The sequence below is a fragment of the Mesocricetus auratus genome, unplaced genomic scaffold, assembly GCF_017639785.1.
Source record: "Mesocricetus auratus isolate SY011 unplaced genomic scaffold, BCM_Maur_2.0 Super-Scaffold_100006, whole genome shotgun sequence".
Lineage (NCBI taxonomy): Eukaryota > Metazoa > Chordata > Mammalia > Rodentia > Cricetidae > Mesocricetus > Mesocricetus auratus.
The window spans coordinates 14,066,969-14,092,701 of record NW_024429190.1 but is presented as its reverse complement, the minus strand read 5'-3'; the positions used below and the strand labels follow the sequence as shown (position 1 = coordinate 14,092,701).

Here is a 25,733-nt window from a genome sequence, read left to right as displayed (position 1 = left end):
AATGTAAATAAGCAATTCCACTTGTGTCTCTACAAAGGCATATACTGGCAAGTGAATCTGAAAACAGAAGCATAGCTAACAAGTTAGTCAGTTCCTCTCACTAATACATTTATTTTATGTATATGGGTGTTTTGCCTGCATGTATGACTGTGCACCACATATGTGCTTGATGCCCTTGGAGGTCATAGAGAACACTGGATCCCCTGGAACGAGATTACAGATGATTGTGAGCCACCATGTGGGTGCTGGGAATACAAGCCAGGTTCTCTAAAGGAGCAACTAGGGCTCTTAGTCACTGAGCCATCTTTCCAGTTCTGCCAATGAATCCTTTGCTTATCTAGTCTTACTGGATTATGCTAAAACCACATCAGCCAGGTGATGGTGGAACATGATTTATAATCCAGCACTCCAGAGGCAGAGGTGGATAGATCTCTGTGAGTTTGAAGCCAGCCTAGTCTACAGAATGAGTTCTAGGAAAGCCTCAAAAGATACAAAGAGAAACCTTATCTTGAAAAACAAAAACAAAATTAAATAAATAAAATAAAAAATGCTGAGACCAAGTCAAATACTGGTGCTGCCTTAGCTCCTGCCAAACAGCCTGAGCATCTGACCGGGAGTCTAAGGAAAAGTGACTGCTTCACAGACCCTTTATCCTAGAGGCAAACATTACAATCCCATCCAAGTCATGCTTCAAGGAAGTTTATGAGTTATTAGCTTTGATGGCAGTTACATAACACCTTATAACTTTTTGTTTTATTGGTTGATTTTGTGGGGGGAGGTCAAAGTCTCCATCCAGTGTATAGCCCTGCCTGGCCTGGAACTCACCAGTAGACCAGACTGGCCTCAACCACATATCCACCTGCCTCTGCCATATACCAGGTATATACCATCATATCTGGTTTACAACATTAATTTTAATAACTAAATTTGAACACTGCTTCAAAATACTTTACACAAACATACACACACATACAACAAAACCACACAGTAAATGGTGAGCCATTAATTCTTACAAGGGGGAAGAGAGGGGTAGTAAGATGACTAAGTAGGTAAAGGTACTTGCCAGTAAGTTTGAGGACCTGAGTTCAGACTCTGGGACCCACATGGAATGAGAGACCTGACTCCTGAAAGTTACCGTCTGATCTCCATGCACATCCACACAGCATTCCACTGCACACAAACACACTTAAGAATCACTACACAGTACAAAAAGTAAGGGACACATCACATACCTTTCTGATGTCCCTTTTGGCAACCAGGCCCCACCCTTTGCCATCAGTCTTGATGATCTTGGTCTCAGGGTATTGACGCTTAGTGAAACACTGGTTCTGGCAGTATTCACCTGCAGGACACACCTGCGGGTGGCACTCAAACATCAGCATCCTGTTTAGACACTCAGAATCAGAGCCACACGGGTTCTCATCTGTGGGCTTGCAGTTGCACTTTGGGATTTCAGAAATGTCAGCTGTATAGATCTGGACTTTACCATATGGCTTATTCACCTGTAAGGAAAAAAGCAGGTCATCTTGACTCTACTTGGTTAACAGAGAGCCCTGTATCCCTGCACACTCATTCTGCCCCTTCAAGGACCCATCTTGGACACACGGATTCTAGTAATTATCACTGGGCCCGCAGAGATAGTTTCTGACATACCTCTTAACAGTCATAACCTAGGATTGAAAAAAATCTATAGCCCAAGAGCCACTTCCAAACCACTCTGTTGAGGACAATACACACGCAATCATGACATGTCCATCACCTTGATATGCTTGTATGGGGGAGGCTTTCTCTCACTCTCCTGTGTTTCTCGGGCTTCCCGCTGAAGTTTGATTTCATTAAAACGTGCTTCAGCTTCTTGCAGTGCTAAAAAGCCAACAATAGAAATGTATTTCAGTAAATAAATACATCGATATTTTAAGCAGCTCTATATTCACTTCTAAGTACTGTTGTTGGTTTCCCCAAAGCTAAGGGCTATAAAACACTGTAAAAGGCAGGTGCCTACCCCCAAAGTGACTAAACACTAGGAGGCTTTGTGCCAGCTCAGCACAAAGCCCAGTGGCACTACCCATTCTCTGTACTGAGTTCTAAGGACAAGGCAACAGTATCACACTGTGAACTTTTATTTCTTTTGAAGCAAAGGACTCTGAGAAGAAGCACCAGGTCACACGAGGAAAGGCCACACCAACACCCAAAGCTTACAGACTGTCAATGTCACTGTGAGGCCGGGTCAGTGGTTGGGCTGAGCTGGCAGCTGCTGGTCAGTCATTAGCAAGCCCAACTTAATAGCAGGTTAATACCAGGAGTCAGGAGCCTGGGGTCACACTTTCACCATTTGTTACCACCTCAATATCATATGAGAATCTTTCCTTTCTGATGATTTTCAAGCATCTTTTGATAGCTCTGTGTGTGTGTGTGTGTGTGTGTGTGTGTGTGGTTTCGAGACAGGGTTTCTCTGTGTAACAGCCCTAGCTATCCAGGAACTCACAGAGATCTGCCTGCCTCTGCCTACCAAGTGCTAGGATTAAAGGCGTGCACCACCAACGCCCATCTAATAGATATCCATTCTTACTCAGCCCTTTCAAAGCCCCCCCCGCCCAATGCTGAGGCATCAAGGAAAGAGGACCGGCTGCTGCTGCTTGACACCTGCTAAACTCTCAGCAGCAAGGAGTCAATAGCTCTCAAGACATAGATTTTCATATACCATGGCAAATTCCATCAGCAGTGACACGATTTAGTTCTCCGTGCATAAATCATGTAAGCACTTCAACTTTTCCTACTGTCCATACTCATTCTGCGCATAGAGGTAATGCTGAATATACAGCATCACAAGTCTATCTCCTGTCTCCTTTCTGCCCAAGTCATTATCTAGTTTAACCACACTTACTACATCATCTTCCAGACTGTAGAATCAGACACTGCATTCTAGTTGATCTGCTCACCCTGACACTGTGTAATGAATAGTAGCAGAAAGATGGAACTTAAGGCTACAACCATGGGAAATCATCTCCAGAGCTGCCACACAAAAGGCCAGTAATGGAGAATATTTATAATTAGTTCTAAACATACATCTTTGAAAAAGCTTTATTTATTTTATTTTTTGGTTTTTCAAGACAGGGATTCTCTGTGTAGTCCTGGCTGTTCTGGAATGTACTCTATAGACCAGGCTGCCCTCAAACTCACAGAGATCCACCTGCCTCTGCCTTCTGAGTGCTGGGATTAAAGGCGTGCATCGCCACTGTCTGGCAAAAAGCCTTATTTCATTTTAACAAAATTAATTATAAGGTAATATTATAAATGCTATTAAACATCATAACCATCAATAAATACATCAGCCTACAAACTTCCTTTCTTTCTAATATAGAAGTAGAGATATAATATTTAGTCTAGGAATTTTTAAAAAGGTCAAATTTAAAAGAACAGAAATTAAGATTAACAAACTGTAAGAGAGTGGCATCTATGCTCCACTGGGAAATCTCCATACCATTCTTGAAGACTCTTCCGATCCCTCTGACCCCATGGTAGCGGCTGCCCCGGTCCCCCTCCATGTATGGGAATACTCGTGCCTGATGCGTCCAGTAATAATCTTTAGACCCAAAGAAAAACACAGGGAATTCTCCAATCTCGTGCTTCATTTTCTGAATATTTGGGGGAACATTTTTGGGATGGCAAACTTCTGCTGGCCACCATCTATTATAAATATTAAAAACAGGATTCACAGATTCTTCAGAGTGTCAAAATTTTCAATATTTAATAGTGTAAAGTAAAACAAACACATTAATTTAATAGACATAAAAGCAGACTTTTGTTTCATACCTGTAGTTCCCAAGTTTGACCCAAATGATGTCTTGAAAGTGTAGTTTCTTCCCAGCCCGGCAATCATTACAGAACCAGCTGCCATCGGGCATATCTATGTTCAGGCAATCAGGGTGAAAGGCTGCTGGGCAAGCCTCACAGCATAGAAGACTTCCCCCTACAAGAGAACAGGCCAGCTTGAGCTTATCTCACCAGGTCAGTCTAGGCCCTCTCTCTCAGCTTATAACTGTGAAAGCAGGAATGTCAGTATATCAATCCACGCGTCAACACTCAATGGTTATCACTTTACTGAAGTAATATCTTGAAGCCTATATGATTCACTTAGAGTGCCAAGGTAATACGTCTGGCACCAGCTGCGCTGTGCATGTGGAGCAGCACACACAGCAGCACCCATCCTTACCTTTGGAGCACACGAAGCACCAACTCACATTGACGTGGGTGTGGTGCCGCTTTCCCTTCCGAGCAGTGAAGTGGCCTGTGCAGATTATGCTGTTAGAAGCAATCACTGAACATCCTGCTGCCAGACAGGTATCCCCTCCATGATAGGCAACAGGGCATCGGACACATCGCATCATTTTACCTAAAGGAAACAAGCACCCTGAGTTCCACAAATACTGTTGACTCCCATGACAAAGTCTCAGAAAGTTATGATAGAAGAGCCTGCAGATACACAATAACACTACCTTCCATCAAAGCAAAGGTGTCTCAAAGCAGGGTTTGAGAAACACCATTTAAATTTCACATTTTAAAGCAGGGCAAACCAGCCTTCCTTTTTTCCTTCCTTGCTGGCTTTGTTTTGTTTTATTTAAAAGACAGGGTTTTGGAGTATAGTTTTGGAGCCTGTCCTGGATGAAATTAGTTCTGTAGATCAGGATGGCCTTGAACTCACAAAAAATCCACCTGACTCTGTCTCTTGAGTACTGGGATTAAAGGTGTGTGCCACCACCACCCAGCTACTAACCAGCATTTGATTTGTAGGAGCTTCTCCTGAAACCCTTCCTAGAAGATGTTGATAGCATATTTCCCCTAAATATTACTAAATGTATTCTGTCAGAGAAGCCCTGAAACAAGAGGAACATAGCACCTGCCCTTTCAAACCCCATACAACTACCCTTATCTCCCACATATGTAATTTCAGTTTAAAATATTTCCCAGTTGAGGTTGAAGCTCAGTGGAAGCACTTGTCTAGTATGTGAAGCCCAGAGTTCTACCTCTTATATTACAAATAGATTTTTCCCACATACATACATACATACATGCATGCATGCAGAGCAAACAGGCCGGGTGTTGGTGGTGCACACCTTTACTCCCAGCACTCGGGAGGCAGAGGCAGGTGGATCTCTCTGTGAGTTCGAGGCCAGTATAGTCTACAGAGCTAGTGCCAGGATAGGCTCCAAAGCTACACAGAGAAACCCTGTCTCAAAAAAAAAAAAAAAAAACCAAACCAAAAAAAAATACCAAAACAAACAAAAAGAGCAAAGGGAATCCAGAGATAGCTCAGGTAGTATCCTTTGCTGAACATCAAGAATCTGAAATTACTGATATGGAAAGAATGGAGTGGGGACAAGTCTTATGTTACAGAACAACAACAACAACAAAAAAGCGTGACTCAGGAGTCAGCAGAAAAACAGGAGATAATGGAAACCATCAGAGTTCATAACCTCTGGTGACATTTGTCTGGCATCAATGGCCCCACCTTCAGAAGCACCTATATATTTCGAGTGAACCCAAACCCAAGTTGAAAGGGCACATCTATTTGTACCTTTGGATGGCCGTGGATTTGAAGGGTTTGAGGCATGGCAGCTCACACAGCTGTGGAGAGGGCATCGAAAGCCTCGGCTCTCAAACACAGTGAGAGGGTACTTTTTTACACAAGCTTCATGGTAAAACTTTCCACACTGAGTTACCACACAGCGCTTCACCTCCATCTTGCTTTCTTTACACACGAAGCATGAGTGAATCCCTAACAAGTGGTTAGAGAAAGGGTGAGAGAAAAGTGCAGAGAACAAGAGTTAAATTGCAGTTCTGAGCAACTAAAACCAAGCAACTTTTCTGGAGCAGCCTGTGTTGCTAAGTGTTCTTCAGAAAAAAAGTCCAGTCATCTGAGTTTGCTGTCATCTAATCTCCAACTTCACCTGAAATACAGGAAAGTCTTTCTTCTTCCTGGCCCACTCACCAATCCAGCAAAGACTTGCTATGGCTGTAGAAAACTGACATCTGAAGTGTGCGTGTGGGATTGCTGCCGGGCTGTCTGGGCAGCCTGACTCTTCTCAGGCCTAGGTAGCAGGGAGCAGGGAGCAGGGGTCACTGTGCGGCCAGTCTTCTTCCCACTGTGACCCTAGATTCTAAGACGAACCCTGAGGCACTACAATGGTGGTAGAGCAAAAGCACTAGGCCCTCAGTTAAGTTCTCGCTGTTGAAAGTGAAGCTCAGAATGACAGCCAGGACTTTGAAAACGCAAAGCTCTGTAACTGCCACCTATAGAGCAAGGTTTACACTAGCCCACGGGAAGGGTTTGGAAAAGTACACAGCCCTTTATTCCCTCACTCCATCAGTCACTGTATCCTCAACTACTTGCCCATGATACTGTCATTTAAGTAGTAGGGCCCACAGTACAGTGGACGAACTTAGAATCATACAACCTTTGAGCGAGTATGTGTGGGACTGGTTCTCTGACAAATGTCTCATACAACTTAAGGAAGCACAGAAAAAAAAGGGACAAGTGGCACCAACTCCCACACACAACTCCCCCAGCTTCAGAAGTTGGAACTTACCTGAGGTACATTCAGTGCAGGTGAATCTTCCTTCTGGTCTTCGGGAAAGTCCAAGGCAGGCTAGGTGGAATGCTCCACAGCAGGGGCCCTCACACAACAAGAGGCTGCCTGTCTTCTCACACAACTGTGGAGAACAGAGGGTGGCATGAACCTACACCTAGTCAGAGGGCTTTCAGTACTCTTCTCACCACATGGGGAATTTGACTCCATCTCTGGCACACAAATGAATATAACCACCTGCACACAGTAAAATGCCTAGTGGGATTAGAGTCTGCAGCTGTGTCAAGTTACACAAAGATGGCAGTCCCTCCTCAGCAAGGGCTAAGGAAACAAAAGATCAAAACCACGAGGGATACATTCACGGTGTTTTAAATCAAACATGATTGTCAAAAACAGAAAAACTAAAAACCCCAAATCCATGGCATATTTTTACCATAAGTCAGTCATCTTCCACAGATGGCAGCCACAGAGCTGACTGTCAGCCATTTTGCAACTATGGACAACAAATCAGCAGTCTCACATGGATACTGTCACAGACTGTACCACACAATGGTGCAGGACTAAGGCACAGACGTGAGTAGCTTTCTTAAGACCACCAATGCAACATCCAACACAGGTAGGGCACTGTAGGGATATGGGACTAATTATACCATCCCAGCCCATGACTGGTCTACCCAGTGAACTAAGTAAGCAGCAAGGGCACCACATCACCCTAGCACCTTACCTCTTATAGCACACATTCCTAAGTATGACTTCAAACCACCACATGTATACTTATGCTGTACATGAAACACATCCCACGTGACAATGAATAATGTTAACTTAGGCAACAATACCAGAATTCTGCCAATGGGCTAACCCTTTCGAAAGATGTATCTGTGAGTGGTAATGGGGCAAAGGAGAAGTCTGAAAGAAGAAGATGCTGGAAACTCACTCTGCCCTTCTGGAACTTCAGGAGAAGCCCTCACCAACACATCAGACACCGCCTAGCCCTCACCTGACACACGTACTCCTTTTTGGCAGCTACTCCTCTTTCAGACTTTTTAGATGAGACGGATGCTTCGGTCTGTGTTTCATCTGCACTTTCATATGGAGACTCTGAGGGCTCATCTCCTGGGTTGTCTGAGACCTGGAGATGAAGGAGGTGGACGACAGTTCACTAGCCACAGAAAACAGGTGGCCACATCCTTTGGACGAGGTCCACTTCCTGCCCTATTGCCCAGTGATGTGCTGCAGATACACACTATCACTGGCTTGGAAGTAATAAAACTTGTAAGAGCTGCATATCAAATTCAGAAGTGGACCTTATTCTACTCAATATTTAATATACATATGTATATAAGACATATTCACTTAAAGCAACATATGAAAATCCAGTTATCTCTGATAAGTAAACTAAGATGAGCTCTGGGATCAATATTCTTGTGCTTTCTTATCCAATGTGTTCAGACCCAAATACCACATGAATTAAAAAACAAAACAAAAAAAACCCCCAAAACCCCAACAAAGTGAAGTCATAAAAAACACTTCACAGAAACTGTTTCTCTTCCAGAAGCATGCTGCTCCTCTGGAACTGACTCAAGAATCAGGAGTCATTGACTTGCATTGCAGCCTGAGTGCCTTGTCTATCCTCTCACTGCAAACCAGTCACAGCTCATCTGCTCCGCCCCACAGAAAGGCAAGAAACAATTTCTACCTACTTTGTTAACATTGGACTTGGAGGAAAACTTGGGAGAAAGCACCTATTTTACTGGCTTCTCTCCACTAAACAGATTAGTGTCCAGCTACAACCTCACCCTTGCTGTATAGAGCATCCTGTTCTCTAATGACAAGTGCTAGCAATAAACGTTTAAATGGGTAACTTGGAATATCCTTTCATCTATCAAATTCCATGCTTAAATTTGGGGGTGGGTTAACTGATCTTAGTGGTGAAAATTCAATTTTGGAAATAAAACAAGGCAAAAAAAAAGTATTAACTACAGTGTACTACAGTGTTTCTTGTTTACCTCAATAATCACAAGTAATTATGTTATAGACTTGCTATTGCCAGTTAACACAAAGCTAGATATTGTAATTAGGCCATATTAAAAAACAAAAACAAGCCGGGCGGCGGTGGTGGCACACGCCTTTAACCCCAGCATTCACATCAGAAGCAAGCAGATCTCTTTGAGTTGGAGGCCAGCCTGCTCCAAAGAGCAAGGTCTATGACAGCCAGGGCTACATAAGAAAAACTCTGTTGAAAAACCAAAAAAACAAACAAACAAACAAACAACAAAAAAAAACAAAAACCACCAACCAAACAAACAAAACAAAAACAAACAAAACAAAAGAGCCTCACCAGGGACTCTGGCCTAGATTCTGCAGGCTTACTGATGAGCTCTTACCAGATTTATCTCATTGAAATTATTGGGAGCAATGACAGAAAAAAACAGGCATTTTTCTAACTTGAACTCAATGCTAATGTGGAGTAAATTAACCAGGATTCCTGTGGTCCATGGAAACAAGGACAGGCTTTGTGTTATCCCCTGTTTAAGTCTCACTAGACACATTTAGCAACAAGAATGTAATGGGGGAAAAGGTCTTTCAACTCAACTTTCTCACCTTGTGCAGGAAGATGGGAATAGCATGAAGAACACTAGATTAGTGTCACCAGGAGGCTGACTAGCTGGGACTACAGGGCCCACTGCCAATCCCTCACCTCCCACTTCTTTAGCATCGACTTCCAGAAAGAGATAATTTGAGATGCTCTGAGCTCAAACTACAGATTTTATATGTCCATCAGATATGGGAATCACAGGTGGGGATGCACTTCTGAGACTGGAGTGAGTACTAGGGAATCAGTAGCCACATCGCTTGCCCTGGCTCAGAGAGCAGCTCCCATAGCCACGTAGGCTGGCCCATCAGACTGATGGAGGAACTGAGACCCAAAGGATGTTAGGCACAGCATCCATGGAAGAGAGCCCATGCTCTGTTCACCAGCCCACTCTTCCCTTAGTGTGGATGAAACAAATTTAAAAATTATAAAGAGAAAGGAATGGAAAGAAAGACAGAAAACACAAACCAGTCCTGGGCCAGAGGAAGGAACAGCACCTTTTATTTAAGATTTACAGAAAGTTAGCACGTTTCCACTTGGAGATATTTCCTAAATTAACAAAGTCTGTTGAGGAAATAAACACTGAATACATATTTTGAATGGAAATATAAACGTTAACGACACACATAAGGCTCGTTTCCTGATTGGGTCTGTTATCCACATACAGAATATAGACCTTACAATATCACAGTCCATGACAGATTGTAGAAGGTCCACCTTCACCCACCACATCCTCCCCCACAAATGGACAAAACCCCTACCCAGTCAAGAGGGTCCCTCAGCTCTCTGTTCAGCAAACCACCTGCAAGTAGAGCCAAGGGTGCGCCTCACTCCAGCTGCAGGCTCCACCTCCATGTGTACCAGGTGACAGCTTACTTGGAGATGCCATTTTGTGGACGTGACATATCACCTGTATGTTCTCAACACAGTCCCAGATCTCAGTCTACGGCCTCTATGATCTATTCAGTTATCCAACAGGATGTATTTGAAAAAAGAAAAATGAAGTGACTGATGGGACACAGACTGTCAAGAATTTTCCTGTGGCTTCCTGTGTCCACCAAGGTCATGCTTGTGGCACTGATTTCCAAGCAGCTTAGTCCTGACTTTCCAAAGTTTTCTTGAGTCTGAAAATACTTTCTCCACTCTCTACTCAGTATGTGACAGTACTGAGTTGCCTACCTGCCTTAGACACACATTCCTTCATGGACAGGAAATGCAGTCTCCATCTATTACAGGGACTTTCAAGATGGCATTATCAAACATCATGTGACCCAGTAGACATCTTTCAACCCACTACCAAGAGCTAAGTGGTCATCAGGAAAGCTCAGTGAGTACAACTGGGGCTTACCCCACTGTGGCCACAAAGTAGAACCTGCCCTTCTGTGGGCTGATACACATTAAATTTTAAAATTTTTTGACAAAACAATTCCCTTCACAAGTTGAATACTACATCATTTTAAAATACAATTACAGACCTTGAACAATAAATATTTCTATAACCAACATATTTTTCATGTTTGTTATGCTTTCATAAAGGAAGAAGCGTAGAAGTGTGTTCACAGACGTTTAGATTTACAAATGGTAAGAATTCTGTGCTCAGTAGATATAATGGTCTAAAATTAAAAGACTGATCTCAAGCAGGGCTTCCAGTTAACATCACAGTGAAGTATTAAGAGTGGAACTAAGACAATTTTAAATTAAGTCAACCATTCTAAAATCCTAGAATCCAAAATAATTTTTACTGAAGTTTATACAGACAAGAATTCTCCTAGCTGCTCCTAATTTAAAGCCAGGTATGAGTTACTGAGAACATGAACGAGGAAAAAACCAAAAACCAAAAGAAAACCTTTAGTCCACAGAATGTCATTGTGCTTCATATTCATCTAATCTATGCCAGCTTCTATGTAGTTACTAAGAAGAGGACAGCAAAGACTAAGTGAGAGCTGTGGCCAGTCAGCCACACAGCTACTGCTCCCATAAAGGCTTGTCCTTACCCAAGGTTAAGTAAGTGATCTCTAAATGTTCTACTGACTCATTCATGTTTAGGCTGTGCAGGGGCCTGGTCCAGCCTACCTGCTTTCTTAGCTCATGTGACTGGCAATGTCCCTGTACCAAGACTAGGACTCCACCTGATCCCAGTTATTTTTAAAAAGCAGAATACCCCTGGAATGCTAGGAAGTTCAAAATACAGCCAGAGTTATATGTTAAAAGCAAACAACTATATGGGCTAGAAAAAAATTATAAATGTTGATGTACACACAGAACTCTGACAAAATGTCAGGTTGCTAGATGGACAGACACCCTTGCTAGTTAAGCCCCAGAGAGCATGTTCCTTACCCTTCCTGTACAAGAAATAAACACAAACATACTTTTCACTAGTGAAAAAAAATCCTAATATTCTAACCATAAAAACAGTACCTAAAAGGAACAAAGTCAATTTCAATCACCAAAAATGCTACGATATACAGGAATCGATGTACCTTAAAACAAAAGTAAAACCCAAAAAGCTTTCTAAGTCATTTTCAGGAAGAGGCAATAAAAGCTCTGAAACAATGTTAGGAAAATTCTCCTACTTTTCTCTAGCAAATGACAAATTGGATTTTTATCCCCTCAAAAGATAAACAGCAGTCCTTCGTGGTTAATTTTTGAAAAGCTGGGATAATGGATATACTGACACTAAAATAAGGTGCTGTACATTTAGCAATCCAAAGGGCCTCAGGGGTCCCTAACAGAAGTCCATCTGGACAGCAGGGTTTAAGGTAGATCAGCAACCTACATGCTTGAATGTGTGAAAGACATATGGTACCCTAGAATCAGTGACAGAGGAAGAAAGCAAACTTATTAAAGTGTTAATGACCCTACAGTTCACCTACAACTGAACAAACGTTTCCTAAAGAAGGGAGCCATGACTTCATTGGGCATCTCAGGCCCACATAAAGCAACTGAAGCCAACAAAGAACCACTCACTCGGGGTTCCTCATTCTGCTGAAGTGGGCTGAGTGAACTAGGAGCTTATATAGAATACACACCAATGCTGAAGGATAGACAGAACAAAACTCAGTTCTGGTCCTCACTCCAGGCTAAGAGACCCTTTCTCAGGAGCACTTTTTGTTTTAATTTTACATAAACACAGGCATCCATTTTTGTTTGAAAAATGAGATGTTTACTTATGTTTTTATTTTTCCTTCTTTATATGGCATTTCTGTATTTCTGTTACAGACCCTTAAGGGGTGCCAGTAACCTATTTCATCTAGCCAGCCCAAAGGGTCCAGACACAACCATGGATGAGTGTATGGAGTCACAGACATGTTGCCAGGTGAGATTTTATTTTGGTTTTTTTTTTCCTTACTTTTCTTGTGACATGTTCTATCATTAATGAATAGGCCCTGCCTTCCAGCCCCAGAGAATCATGTTTTAAGTTTTCTAGTGCTTTTGCACGAACTATCTCAACTAATCCCAGAATTAGATATACTTTGGCTGAGGGGCCAACTTACGACGCCCTCCAGCCCATGCCAGAAGCAGGTTGTGCTACCTCTTCAAAGGCAGTGGGTGGAATGGATGCCATCAAACATGGAGCAGAGAACCTTTCCTCTTATATCCTACAATATTTTACTTCCTTGTCATGCTTAAGATTTCTTGTTGGTTTTCAAGACATCCTCTTAAAAATATTGGTGTTGTTTTGTGTTGGGAAACACAGATATAAACAGATATGAATACTAAAGAAAGTTTTGAGCTACAACTACACTTAAAGGCATCGTGACCAAAGGACAACATTCACTTTTCATCTGAGGAAAAGCTGCCAGGGAGGCAGAAATCCATTTGGAGCAGAGGGGCTGATTGAGGGACACCTGAAGGGCCTGGCTGCTGGGCACAGGCCTCTATCCAGCATGTGAACTCCCTGGTGTGCTGCTCTGTGTAACAGACAACTTGCAGTTAGAACAGCTACATCCAAACCTTTGTACATTCACCCAAGTCTTCACCTCTTTCAAATCAGAGTTTTATACAGAAAGCTACTTCCCCTTGCCAGGCAAACATAGTATACAAACAATGGTTTGAAGGAAGCCAAATAGGATCAAATGGTAATAATTCTCTGTACGGCAAAAGCAAAATTCAACAGTGGGCAGTTCAAAAGACCTAAGGCTAGAGAGGTAGCATTGCTTTTTTGACATTTTTATAGAAAATGAAGGAATTCCATGTTAAATTTGTAGCATAACAAATTTGTTACATAATTTTGTACTCTTAGCAGACAAGCTATTGCTTCTTGGTAAACTCTTGGTTAAGAGCTATTTCTTTCCTACTCACCTCCTTTAGGAGTGGTCAGCCAAGAGCTGACATGCAACTCTGCTTATTTACTGTAAGACTACTGCTGGTCTCTGGGGCAGGATAATCCTACATGGAGGACTATCACTCTGCACTCATTGCAAAATGAAAAGCAAGGATCCTGCTCCTACCCCTACCCCCAGGTTGGCTATGTCTTCCCTAGCTGAAGAATATTCCATGATCCCCACCCTTGTTTCCCTCATACTCTCTGAACTCAGCAGGTACTACTAACTGTGCCACACTGTGGACATCAACATTAGTTCTGAAGCCTTCACTCCCCTATCACAGAGCAAAATGCCTGTCCTCTGGCTTATTCCTGTTGTATCTGCACATACATACTAGCTGCTACCTGGGCAACCAGTCAAAACTCATCATGCTCTAATTTCAAATGAAATCCCTTCATTTCTGCCCAAGACCTTTCATTATAGTGCCTTTACTTTTGAGGAATCACTTCTTAAACCAGGGCCATTTCTACACCATCATATTTCTTCACACTTTCTAATTTTGTGATTTATATTTTAAATTTTTAAAAATTTACCTGAGATCTTTCAAGTCCTTTAAGAACACTACAACTTAGAATGCTCACATTAGGTATTCTCTGAGGTCATGTCTCTTATTACATTTGAGAAGAGCCAGCTGAGTGACCTACCAGACCACAACCTCACAGTCTAATACCCTACTGTGCCACACAAACAGAGCTAGGGTTCTGCTACTCCTGGATTTATTTTATCCACACATGCATGATGCAGTCAAGAGGATCATTTTTCATGCCAAAGAAAAATTTATACTTTTGGATAAAAATGGAATGGTGGTGATTTTATTATTTTTATTGTAATAACCATTACTGTCACAATAGTGAACCACTGAGTGAGTCCTTGCAAGGTGCCAGGCACTCTATGTGTTTTACATGCGTTACATTACTTAATGGTTTGGAACAAAAGTATTTCTCAGAAACTTTCATCACAGGTCCAACACTGAGGTGTCTGTGTGAAACGGCCTGGGCACCGCTCACACACCCCGTGCACAGCACAAGCTCTGCTTCATGAGCTGAGGGCAAGTGGAGCCTTTCCTCCCATGCAAACATGCGGGCACCTGGGTATGCCGCAGCTAGGCATCCAGGACCACAACGTTTAAAACATGATGCTGATGTTCTATAAAAGCAACTGATGATGTGGTTGTTGTAAATAACCTGATTGTGGTGTCTTCTAGATATCAGTGACTGGATCAATAGTTGAATGGTTCACAATGATACTGTAAATGGCATTTTTCCCTAAAAATCTACTGTGTCTATTATCATAGTAAAACTGTTGAGTAAAAAAAGACAGAATCAAAACTCCTCCTGCCTTTTATGTGGGAAACTGGTTTAATATCTACAATATTGAATACATTTTATTGGCAATGAAAATAGTTGACAAAGGACCCCTTAATGTGTCCTGTTTGTTCTTTCTTATTGATGGTGAACAGATGCTGACATTTTTCCATAAAAATTCAGTAAATTATGAATTAGAGGAAAAAATGAGCATAAACAGGATCTCTTCAATATGGTGCCATTGTCACAGCTCTGGGATAGCCTCATTGGAGGGCCTCTTCCTCAACTTGAACTTCAGATTGATCTTTAGAATATGAATGTGTTTCTATTATGAGATGAATGTGATTGATTAAATGGCCTTTTGGGTATCTTACCTTGGTCTTAAAATTTGTTATCTGTTCTCTTCATTGTATGTGTTTATTAATACCAGTAAAAACAGATTATCACACATCTTCCATAAAATGATTGTGATAGAAATGTCACTTAGTGTATACGATGATGCACCACCTGCAGCAGACATCTTGGGGTATTACATCATTCTAAGTGCAGTACAGGGCGGCTGAATTCAAGTCCAACTTGACTGATGTGGGCTCCCATAAAAGCTGTTACCAGTGAAGGCGAAAAAAATAAGAATTTGCTCTACTAAGGGAACAAAAAATGAAGTTACAAAACACTTAAATCACATCAATTCCTTCACAGGCCTTTGTCATGCAAGTGGGCAATTTTAATCTCTTCATTGGGGTAATGTAATAACCATGTAATTAATAATTATTCCAATTTATCATATACATTTTTCAAGAACTTAAACTACAACATGACCTAAAATGTCTTACAATACTAACTCTACATAATCCCCTTTCATTCAATCAAGTGTGTGAAGGGAGGGAAATATAAACATGCAAAACATGTGTCCCAAAGTGAAGAGGTAATCTGACTCGAAAGAGTAATTGTCACCTCAGAATCACTCAGTCTCCACAGCCTTTCACAACACTAATGCTTTGCTCATGTGCTAGCAGACACTCAGTTCTGCACACCTGCAGCATTCACTGTGGGGGGTCAGGAGTGCTGATACATACTGAATAAATCTACTTGTTTACCTAAAGGTTTTAAATTAACACTGCAACTCTATTAAATAAGCTATAAAGAATATTTACATAAGTCACACAAGCAGTCTAACAGAGAAGGGCTAGAAATTAAAATTATTTTTATATAAGAAGCATAATGTATACTGTGAGATTTATGTTATCACCTTCAAAATGTAAGAAGGGATTTGAATTCAATGCACTGCCTATATAAACACACTTATATCAACTATCAACTTCTGATGCTGCAACTAAGTCTTGTTACAAAATACTTCATCTTAGCCTTTCCAAGTTCATACTGAGCCAGAGATGGCACCAGCTGCTGTTCTCTGTTTTACCCTGTCTTTACCTTCAATACCCACTACTGATAATCAAGAATGATAGACACATCTTCAGTAATTCAATATTTTTCTCTCTCCCAATTCTGACAATAGCATATGTAAAATATCAACTGGCTAACTAGACCAAACTATGAAGCAAGAAAAACTTGTTTACATTTTTATAAGGTAGAACACTTGCCTAGATTCGCAAATCCCTAGGTTCCAACCCCAACACTTTCAATAAAAAAAATCATTAATGAAAATTCCAACTTAAACGCCTAAATGAATTTCTAGAACAGAAACCTTCCATTTTTAATATGATTATCTGGAACTTTAGACCATCTTTAGTTTTCTAGACTGCTAATCTAAATGTAGGTAAGAGAGGAAAATGGAAAATAATTTGTATAAAACTAGCCTTTTGTATTAATAACATTTTAGATAGAAGCTCAGCAACAAATTCAATGTACACATTTATATAAAATGCTTAGTTTTCTACACATAACAATTATCAGCAAGCCCCAGTCCCATGAACATGAGCACTTGAGATCATGACTGAGGGGTCTGTGACTGAGATCCCACTAAAGAAACAGTCTAGATTTACACCACACTTTCAGTTTCAGAGAAGTGAGCAACAGAGTTCTCAAGGGTGTTCCACTGGCTACCCAGGTCTCTGACCATCATGCAATGGAAAGCCCAGCCCTCCACTAATGGGAAGAAACAGCAAAGATACATTCAACCCTACTAGGGACCATAGCAGAGGCCAGGCCAGAAGTGCTGCCTATGATCCAAAATGAGAAAGGGGCCTGTCTATCTCCTATATCACTATCCTGTTGTTCCATGAAGACCAAGACACCTTACAAATATCGTGAAAATAAATCTCCATCTACAATGAAAAGAAAAACCAACAACAACAGAATTACAGATATCAAAATAACAAGAAATTAAAAATGGAAAATAAGATCCATAAAGATAGTAGAATCAAACTAAAACTATCTCTGTACAAAACACAAATACAAACATAAATAAAAACAAACATTCCTGCATTTGTGGCTGCTCCTTGTTTTGGCAATGGCAGCCTTTAGATTTGGTAACATCATCTACATGCTACACTACAGTGATGACAGCAGCAGCCTATTATCATACCACCTACTTCTCAGCTATCATGTATTTTGCAGGTCCAGAAAATACAGGAATCTTAGTATATTGACAGTTCTAACTTGCCTCCACACTCACATCTGAGACATGCCAGAACAAAGGACAAGAGACACGCAATGCATGAGGACCAAGAAACCTTTGGCTCCCCCACAGGCTTATGAGCCCCTCCATTCCACCAGTGTGGATGCACAGTGGTCAGTGTCAGTGTGGCCAACAGCGTCAGTGTGGCCAACGTAGTATGTCCTGGTAGAGCCAGTGTGAACTTCCTTTCATGTGAGAAAACAAGAGTGAGGTTTACAGAACACACCATTTTAAAACAGACTGCAACAACGATTACTTTGCAATAAGACTGAAGTATGTATGTACACTTGCACATTCACCATGTGCATGTATGTATTTATATTCAAGGTGCTCAAACTAAAATAGTGCACTATTTTTTTTCAATTTTGTAAATTTAGATAGCTAAGAACACCTGAAACTAACCTATACCTATGGAGAACACCAACATAATTCTTTTGAAATAGGATTTTCACTCACAATGCAACTTGAGTAACTAATGGCTTTCACATGAACGCCATGGTATCACTATCATCATTTTACCTCATTCTCAGTTAAGGATGCAGAAGGAGATGAACTTTTGCTAAACCCAAGTGCTGAAGATGCAGTTGCAGAAGCCCGATTTCGCTTCTTCAGTGGTTTGCAAGCATCAGAAAGATTTTTCGTTGCTGTAAAATAAGTTTATTTTATAAAGTTTAAAATCTTAAACTTCCCACACCTCCTTACTGCTTTAAATAACCCCTCAAGTAAGTGAAGTCCTAAAGATGAGTCTTCTGGTGTCCTTAGTTGTCAGTAAGAGCTTAATTTTCTATCATAAAAAAATCGACTGCATTAAGAAAAAGCAGACAAACTACACAATGAATTCCATATCTCACAGTCTACCCCCCAAAATCAACAACCCAGGGTCAATGCAGCTTCATCCACACCTAGATCCATGACACCCTATAGAATTATCTGACACAAACTCCATACATAATTTCATGCATAAAAAGCCTAACATATACCTCTAAAATAAAAATTTAAATACAACATCACTTTCATATTTAAAAATAGTAATCCTATGTCCAAGTTTCCAATCATTCACAAATGTTTGTTTAAAAAAATAGCTGATTGGCCGGGTGTTGGTGGCACACTTCTTTAATCCCAAGAACTCGGGAGGCAGAGGCAGGGGATCTCTGTGAGTTTGAGGCCAGCCTGGTCTACAGAGCGAGTTCCAAGACAGCGTCCAAAACAATACAGAGAAACCCTGTCTCAAAAAACAAAACAAAACAAAACAAAGCTGATTTTTAAAAACCTGACATCTTGTGCAGCATAAAGAAAACAGTCTTTTGGGACTGCTGGAATGATGGCTCAGAGGTTAAGAACATTGACTGCTCTTCCAGAGGACCTGAGCTCAATTCCCAGCACCCACATGATGACTTCACAACCATCTGTAATGCAACCTGGTGCCCTCTTCTGGCCTGGGCAGAACACTGTATACATAATAAACAAATAATTAAAGAAAAAGAAAGAAAGAAAACATTTCAAACCATATCTTTCACCACAAAGGTTGAGATGGAGAGCTCCTGTGCTGATCTATCAGACAGAAGTCTCAACAGAATAATCTACACATAGGCAAAGGATCTCGCTTTTCTTTTTTACTGCTTAGCTGTTTTTCATAGAAATATTCTTTGAGCCAATTTCTTTATCAAATGAAATAGAAACAACTAGCCATAACTTTTACTCTTGAATCATCAAGAGCCTAAATTAGGGTGAAAGAATTTATGGTAACAACTCATCCCATAAAGTAAGAAATCTGAGTATTTCTGGTTTAAATTTCTCTTTAATAAAATTTCAAATTGAAACATGAAGTCAAGTGAAAATCAGTAGAAAAGTAACTTCAATATGACTGAATATGACAATTTGCACCTTAAATCAGTTATTTTTTAATTCCACAAGATTTTCTTTCCCATATGTTTTTGCTACTAGCTTAATTGTTGAATTCTTCTGAGGGATCCCTGGATCCCTGTTTCCCAGCCCTGCTCTTATTTATCCCTGCCCCTCTCTTAGGTACTCACACTGGAGGCTCCCCAAGACCAGGACCAGGCTGCTCTGCTCACCCGCCCAGGCACCCAGAGGAGCCAGGAAGGAAGGCCCCTGACCATATTACCTGCCTGGCTCTTGAGTGAGGAGGCTGCCTCTATGGCCTTGTAAGAGCTTGTTCTGGCCGTCTTGTCGGTGATTGTCTCTCTCTGTTATTTAAAAGGGGGGGGGGGCGAGTCAGACACAGAGAAAACAAAGGAAAAAAATTTTCTAATATGAATGAATACAGGTTGCTGAAAATTTACACAATAGAAAATTCTTCTTTTGAAAATGTGTTCCTCACACTCAGTTGCCCAAACTAACTTTTTTAATATTATGAACTAATTCTTTTCTAGAAGCTGTCAGAGAGTATAGTGGGCAGGGCTGTGCCAATACCAGCCTTAGTACTGCTAAGGTACCTTACATGATTTGTATTTCATCTGCTACCTAAACTTCCCACTGAATCCAAAGCAGGGTAAAAATTAAAAGGAAATCTAGTTTGTATTCAAAAGGATCAATCAAACTGAAGTCATCCCTTCTATAGCAGTCCCAGCATTACTAGTGTGTAACTCATAATGTTACTACACTGGGGATTTCCAAATTTGAAAATTCCATATTTACGTCACAGAGATCAACAATAAAACACCTTCCACAGGTAAAGACTGGGGGAAGAGTTTCAAAATGCTGAGCCAGTGGTCACAGGCCTGTAATTTTAGCTAATTGGGAGACTGGCAGCAGAGTCACAAGCTCAAAGTTTGTCTGGGCTAATAAGTGAGTTCAAGACCAGGCTAGGCAATTTAGTGAGATCCTGCTTTGAAATGGAAAAGCAGAGCTGAGGAGATGGGCACTTCTTGCTGATTTTTCAGAGGACCCAAGTTTGAGTCTTAGCACCCTTGCCTGGCCACTTACAAACATCTGGAACTTGGCTCCAAGGGATTACACACTCTTTTCTGGCCTCCATGGAATTACACACACACACACACACACACACACACACACACACACACACACACACAGGATAAAAGTAAATCATTAAAAATATTCCAAATAAAAGGGGGTCAGCTAGCCGGGCAGGGGTGGTGCACGCCTTTAATCCCAGCACTCGGGAGGCAGAGGCAGGCGGATCTCTGCGAGTTCGAGGCCAGGCTGGACCGACAACCTCCAAAACAATACAGAGAAACCCTGTCTCATAAAAAACAAACAAACAAACAAACAAACAAAAAACAAATAAGGGGGGCAGCTAGTTGTAAAACATTTGCCTAGAATAAGAGAGGATTCGATTCCTAGTACTAGTAAATTAAAAAAAAAAAGAAAAACTCTGGGCATGATGGTGAGATCTTTGTTAGTCTGGGCTGCATGGTGAGACACTGTCCCAAAAAATAAGGGCTTAAAAGGTGAAACCATATGATCTGAAACCAGGAATATGTGGTACATTTACACAATGGAGTATCACTCAGCGGTAAAAAAAAAAAATGATAACCTCAGCCATGCGTTGGTGGCGCATGCCTTTAATCCCAAGAACTCGGGAAGCAGCGGCAGGCGGATCTCCATGAGTTCGAGGCCAGCCTGGTCTACAGAGCAAGTTTCAGGACAGCCTCCAGACCTCCAGAACAATACAGAGAAACCCTGTCTCAAAAAAAAAAAAAAAAAAAAAAAAAAAACACAGACTCAGAAAAACAAACATAGTATGTATTCACTCATAAGTGAATATTAGATGTAAAGCAAAGGAAAACCAGACCGAAGTCCAGAGTTCCAGAGAAGACAGGTAACATGGAGGGCCGTAAGAGGGACACATGGATCACCCTGGAAAGAGACATTAGATGATATCTACTGGGCAAACTGGGGGTGGGGGGAGGAGTAGTAAGGGGGGAGGAGAGGAGGGGATGAGAACATCAGGGAAGAAGATGGCCTAGGTGGGGAGGGATGCAGTGGAAGAACAATGAAAAACATATCTTAACAGAGAGAGCCACTACGGCCTTAAGGAGAAACTTGGTGCTAGGGTAACTCCAGAGAATCCAAAAGAGGACCCCCAACTAAGACTCCTAGCAACAGTAGAGAGGATGCCTGAACTGGCCTCCCCCTGTAATCAGACTGATGAATATCGCAACTATCATCATAGAGCCATCATAGAGCCCTCATCCTGTAACTGATGGAACCAGACGCAGAGATCCACAACCAAGAAGCAGGCTGAGCTCCAGGAATCCAGGCAAAGAGAAGGAAGAGGGAACACATGAGCAAGGGATGTCAAGATCATGATGGAGAAATCTACAGAGACAGCTGAACCAAGCTCATGCAAACTCATGGACTCTAGACCTACAACTGTGGAGAGTCCAGAGAATTGAATTAGGCCCTCCGTATATGGGAGACAGCTGTGAAGCTTGGACTATCAGAGGGGCCCCTGGCAGTAGGACCACGATACAAACCTGATATATAAGCCAGCTTGTTGGAGCCCATTCCAAATGGTAGAATATCATGCTCAGTCTTAATTGTATAGGAAAGGGGATGGGTCGTACCATAATCTATTGTGCCAGACTATGTTGACTCCTCATGGGAGCCCTCATGCAGTGAGGAGGAACAGACTGGGAGTGATCTGGGGGTAGGTGAGGGAGGGTGGAAGGAAGAACTGTGGTTGGAATGTAAAATGAAATAAAATTAAAAATGGAAAAAAACAAAAAAATAAGGGCTTAATATCATGGATTTTTTATGCTGAGATTTTGAAAACTGTAATTCAGTCCAGGTGTGAGGGCACATGCCTTCAATTCTAGAACTTAGAAAACCAAAACAGGTGGATCCCGGTGAGTTTGAGGCCAGTCTGGTATACACAGCAAGCTCCAGGACAGCCAAAGCTACAATGTGAGACTGTCTCAAATAAATAAATAATACAAATAAGAAAAACAAAAAAGAAAAGAAAAATATAGCTCAAATGCCCCAGCAAGGTATGGTGGCACAAGCCTATAATCCCAGCACTCATGAAGGCAGAGGCAGAAGGAACAGAGATGAAATAGCCAGCCTAGGTTACAAAGAACATTCTCAACCAGTTACAAAACAACCAAAAAAACAACCAAACAAAACAAACAAGAACCATGTTTCAACAGGACAGGAACAGTATTGCCTAATGGTTACCATGTCATTCTAGGAGACAGGGATCTTCCACAGGTATCAGACCTCAGATCTCATTCACTAACACCTATAGCCATGGTAGATAAAAGACCACTGAGAGTAGTCACAAGAATTCTGTTTAGATATTAAAATGCTGCTGGCTCATCAAATGCACTCAATGTATATGAGGGATTGTATGCAATATGAACTAAGATTTATAAAAACCAGACCAAAGAAACAACACTACTTTTTGGGACAGGGTCTTACTGTGTAGACCAGGCTGGCCTGGAACTAGAGATCATCTGCCTCTGCCTTCCAAGTGATGGGATGAAGGGAAAACACCACTATATTTTAAATGTGCTATTTTCTGATCTGTTTTATAAATTTAAAAAATTATGCCTAGCTATTTAATATGAATTATGGTATTTCAAATGTTCTGACCACCCATATCTAAAGGGCTTCTCTAAGCATGAGCTTCTCAGTATCTTCAAACTCTAGCAACTCATAGCAACACTTCACTACTATAAATGAATCCAAATAACAACTTTATACATTAGGACAATGGTACAGAACCTGTCTATTTCATACTAGAAACAGAACCTTAAATAATATAGGTAGACAAAAGTTAAAGATATATATTTACACTTCACCAATCTGTGAGATTTTTCTATTCAAAATTAGAAGAGAAAAAAAGAAATAAAGGCAACTTAGTCAGTGAAAGACCAAGCTTTACTCAAATCATAAACATATGCTGTGTCAGAGCTCCTGCCAAATATGAATTCAAATATATAGTTCAAAGTTTAATTAAACTCAATTTGCCAAAAGTTAACTAGATCTCAGACAGTTGAAACAAATGGTGCTAAAAGATTGACTCTCTCTATGTGTAAGCTTCATATGACAGACAGAATCCACAGTTGCTTTGCACACATAGCTCTTGCTCAATTTCACTTCCCTTCAGGTATCAGTCAAATTGTCCTAACAGATGCTGGGAATACTAAGGCTCAAGGCCCTGGGCTGGCTTTTCATTCATACTGTAGTTTCAATTATGCCTCGGTGCTCACACTGGATTCCCAGTGAGTAAACAAGATCACGAATTACTAACAAAGTGTGTAAATCCAGTATCTATCACAGATTCTTTAACTTCCTATTGCAGTACAAAGTATCTTTAATGGGTTTTCACGTACCTTGTTTACACACTGAATAAACAATAATCCCAGAGACAAATGTTTCCACAAGTACTGGCAATGAAACTAAAGGTCAGGCTCATGCTACTTGAGAAATTTAGCACTGAGCGACGCTCCCTTCAACCTAAGAGTAGCTTTTAACACACAAAACTAAAATATCATGTATCACTCAAATCATCTGGATGCTGTTTCCTTGAACACACCAGTACTAACAGTTATGTGCTAAGTTCCTAATTGTTCATGAGTGTGTCCTTTCTTCAGTGGCTTTTCAATGTAGTAAAGGGCAAACCTTACTTATGAATGCCACTTTGGCAAGAACCCAGAAGACCACACTGCCTATATCTTGGCCTTGTCTCAAGAACTCTATAACATACATTCATACAGGCCAGGTAAGCCCAGAGCATTACCTTCCGAAGACTGTGCTTATCTGTCCTAAGTCTTTTCCTGGGTGCATCTTCAACATCGACATCTTCTGGAGGGTCATCTGTCCTCTTTGTGTGGTTTCTTTTTTTCCCATTTATATTACCTTGGAATAAAGAACGAGAATTGGGATAAATGTGCAGGGAAGAGAGTCCCCAACCTGCTCTGGCATTCCTCATGCAAACAGTGACAGGTATTCAGCAACCAGGCTAATGTCCAAGGTCTATATGTTTTACAGATCAAATCTCTTTCCAAAAAAAGAACTAGGGACCCAAAACTATTTTGCCTAATTATTACCTTGGCATTGTATTTTTAATGTACTATAGCATTAAATTTAAATATAACCCAGAGGGAGGCAGTTTTCCTATCCCAACCACCTGCTCTAAAATAGCCAACAGAGACTTTATTAATTACAAATGCTTGGTCGATAGCTCAGGCTTATTACTAACTAGCTTTTACAACTTAAATTAACCAATTTCTTTAATCTATGTATTGTCAGGTGGCTTATGGCTTTACCTGTCCTCCAGCATGTCTTACTCTCTCTGTCTCACCTGTGACTCCTCTGACTCCATCCTTCTTCCTGTCAGCATTCTCAGTTGGGCTGTCCCACCTATACTTACTGCTTGGCTACTGGCCAATCAGCATTTATTAACCAATGAAAATAATACATATTCACAGTGTACAGAGGATTACTCCACAGAACTAAAATCTTTTTTTGTTTTTGTTTTGTTTGCTTGTTTTTTTGAGACAAGGTTTCTCTGTATTGTTTTGGAGGCTGTCCTGGAACTCACTCTATAGACCAAGCCTGGTCTCAAGCTCACAGAGATCCGACTGCCTCTGCCTCCTGAGTTCTGGGATTAAAGGTGTGTTCCACCAACACCCAGCTCAAATCTTTTTTTTAATCCTTTACAGTTAGACATGGTAAACCCAGAACACAAGAAGGCTTAGCACAAGAGGGTCTGAGTTCAACACCAGCCTTGCCTACACAGTAAGACGTTGACTTAGGGTGGGGAAAAAGAACTCTTTATTTACTAATATGTAAAGAAAAGTAGAATTTAAGTCAACTTTTAGAAAACTACAACTTAACAGGCTGGAAAGATGGTTCGGTGGGTTAGAGTACTTGTTCTGACAGTGGACTTGCGTTTGATTCCCAGAATCCACATAATGGCTGACATATGTTTGAGTGTTGGAATAACATCTGTTATTCCAACACTCAAACATATAAAACACATCTAAAAAGAGTTACCCAGGTGGTGGCGGCGGCACCTTTAATCCCAGCACTCAGGATGCAGAGGCAGGTGGATGTCTGTGAGTTCGAGACCAACAGGACAGCCTCCAAAGCCACAGAGAAACCCTGTCTCGAAAAACCAAAAGAAAAAAGTAAAAGTTAAAGAAGGCCGGGTGGTGGTGCACACCTTTAATCAGAGCACTTTGGAGGCAGAGGCAGGAGGATTTCTGTGAGTTCCAGGCCAGTCTTGCTGTAGAATAATCCTTCTGTATACTGTGTGAATATACGTCATTATGATTGGTTTAATACACAGTCTGG

At 41.1% G+C, this 25,733-nt stretch overlaps 1 protein-coding gene across 5 annotated transcripts in view; it reads right to left on the bottom strand.

Annotated features, from left to right (window-relative positions):
* Nucleotides 1-25,733, bottom strand: part of Nsd2 (nuclear receptor binding SET domain protein 2) — an 82,071-nt gene that overhangs the window by 12,249 nt on the left and 44,089 nt on the right. For 4 of the 5 annotated variants that reach the window (XM_040746906.1, XM_040746907.1, XM_040746903.1 and 1 more), the window contains 11 exons: nt 24,175-24,293; nt 19,573-19,654; nt 17,967-18,091; nt 7,585-7,716; nt 6,588-6,711; nt 5,576-5,776; nt 4,214-4,393; nt 3,814-3,970; nt 3,482-3,687; nt 1,760-1,863; nt 1,233-1,502 (listed from right to left, as the gene is read on the bottom strand). In XM_040746906.1, coding sequence (XP_040602840.1) covers nt 1,233-1,502; nt 1,760-1,863; nt 3,482-3,687; nt 3,814-3,970; nt 4,214-4,393; nt 5,576-5,776; nt 6,588-6,711; nt 7,585-7,716; nt 17,967-18,091; nt 19,573-19,654; nt 24,175-24,293 — 1,700 coding nt within the window. Of the gene's footprint in view, nt 1-1,232; nt 1,503-1,759; nt 1,864-3,481; nt 3,688-3,813; nt 3,971-4,213; nt 4,394-5,575; nt 5,777-6,587; nt 6,712-7,584; nt 7,717-9,659; nt 15,412-17,966; nt 18,092-19,572; nt 19,655-24,174; nt 24,294-25,733 lie in introns of those variants that run through there. The other variant, XM_040746908.1, reaches the window with a different exon arrangement.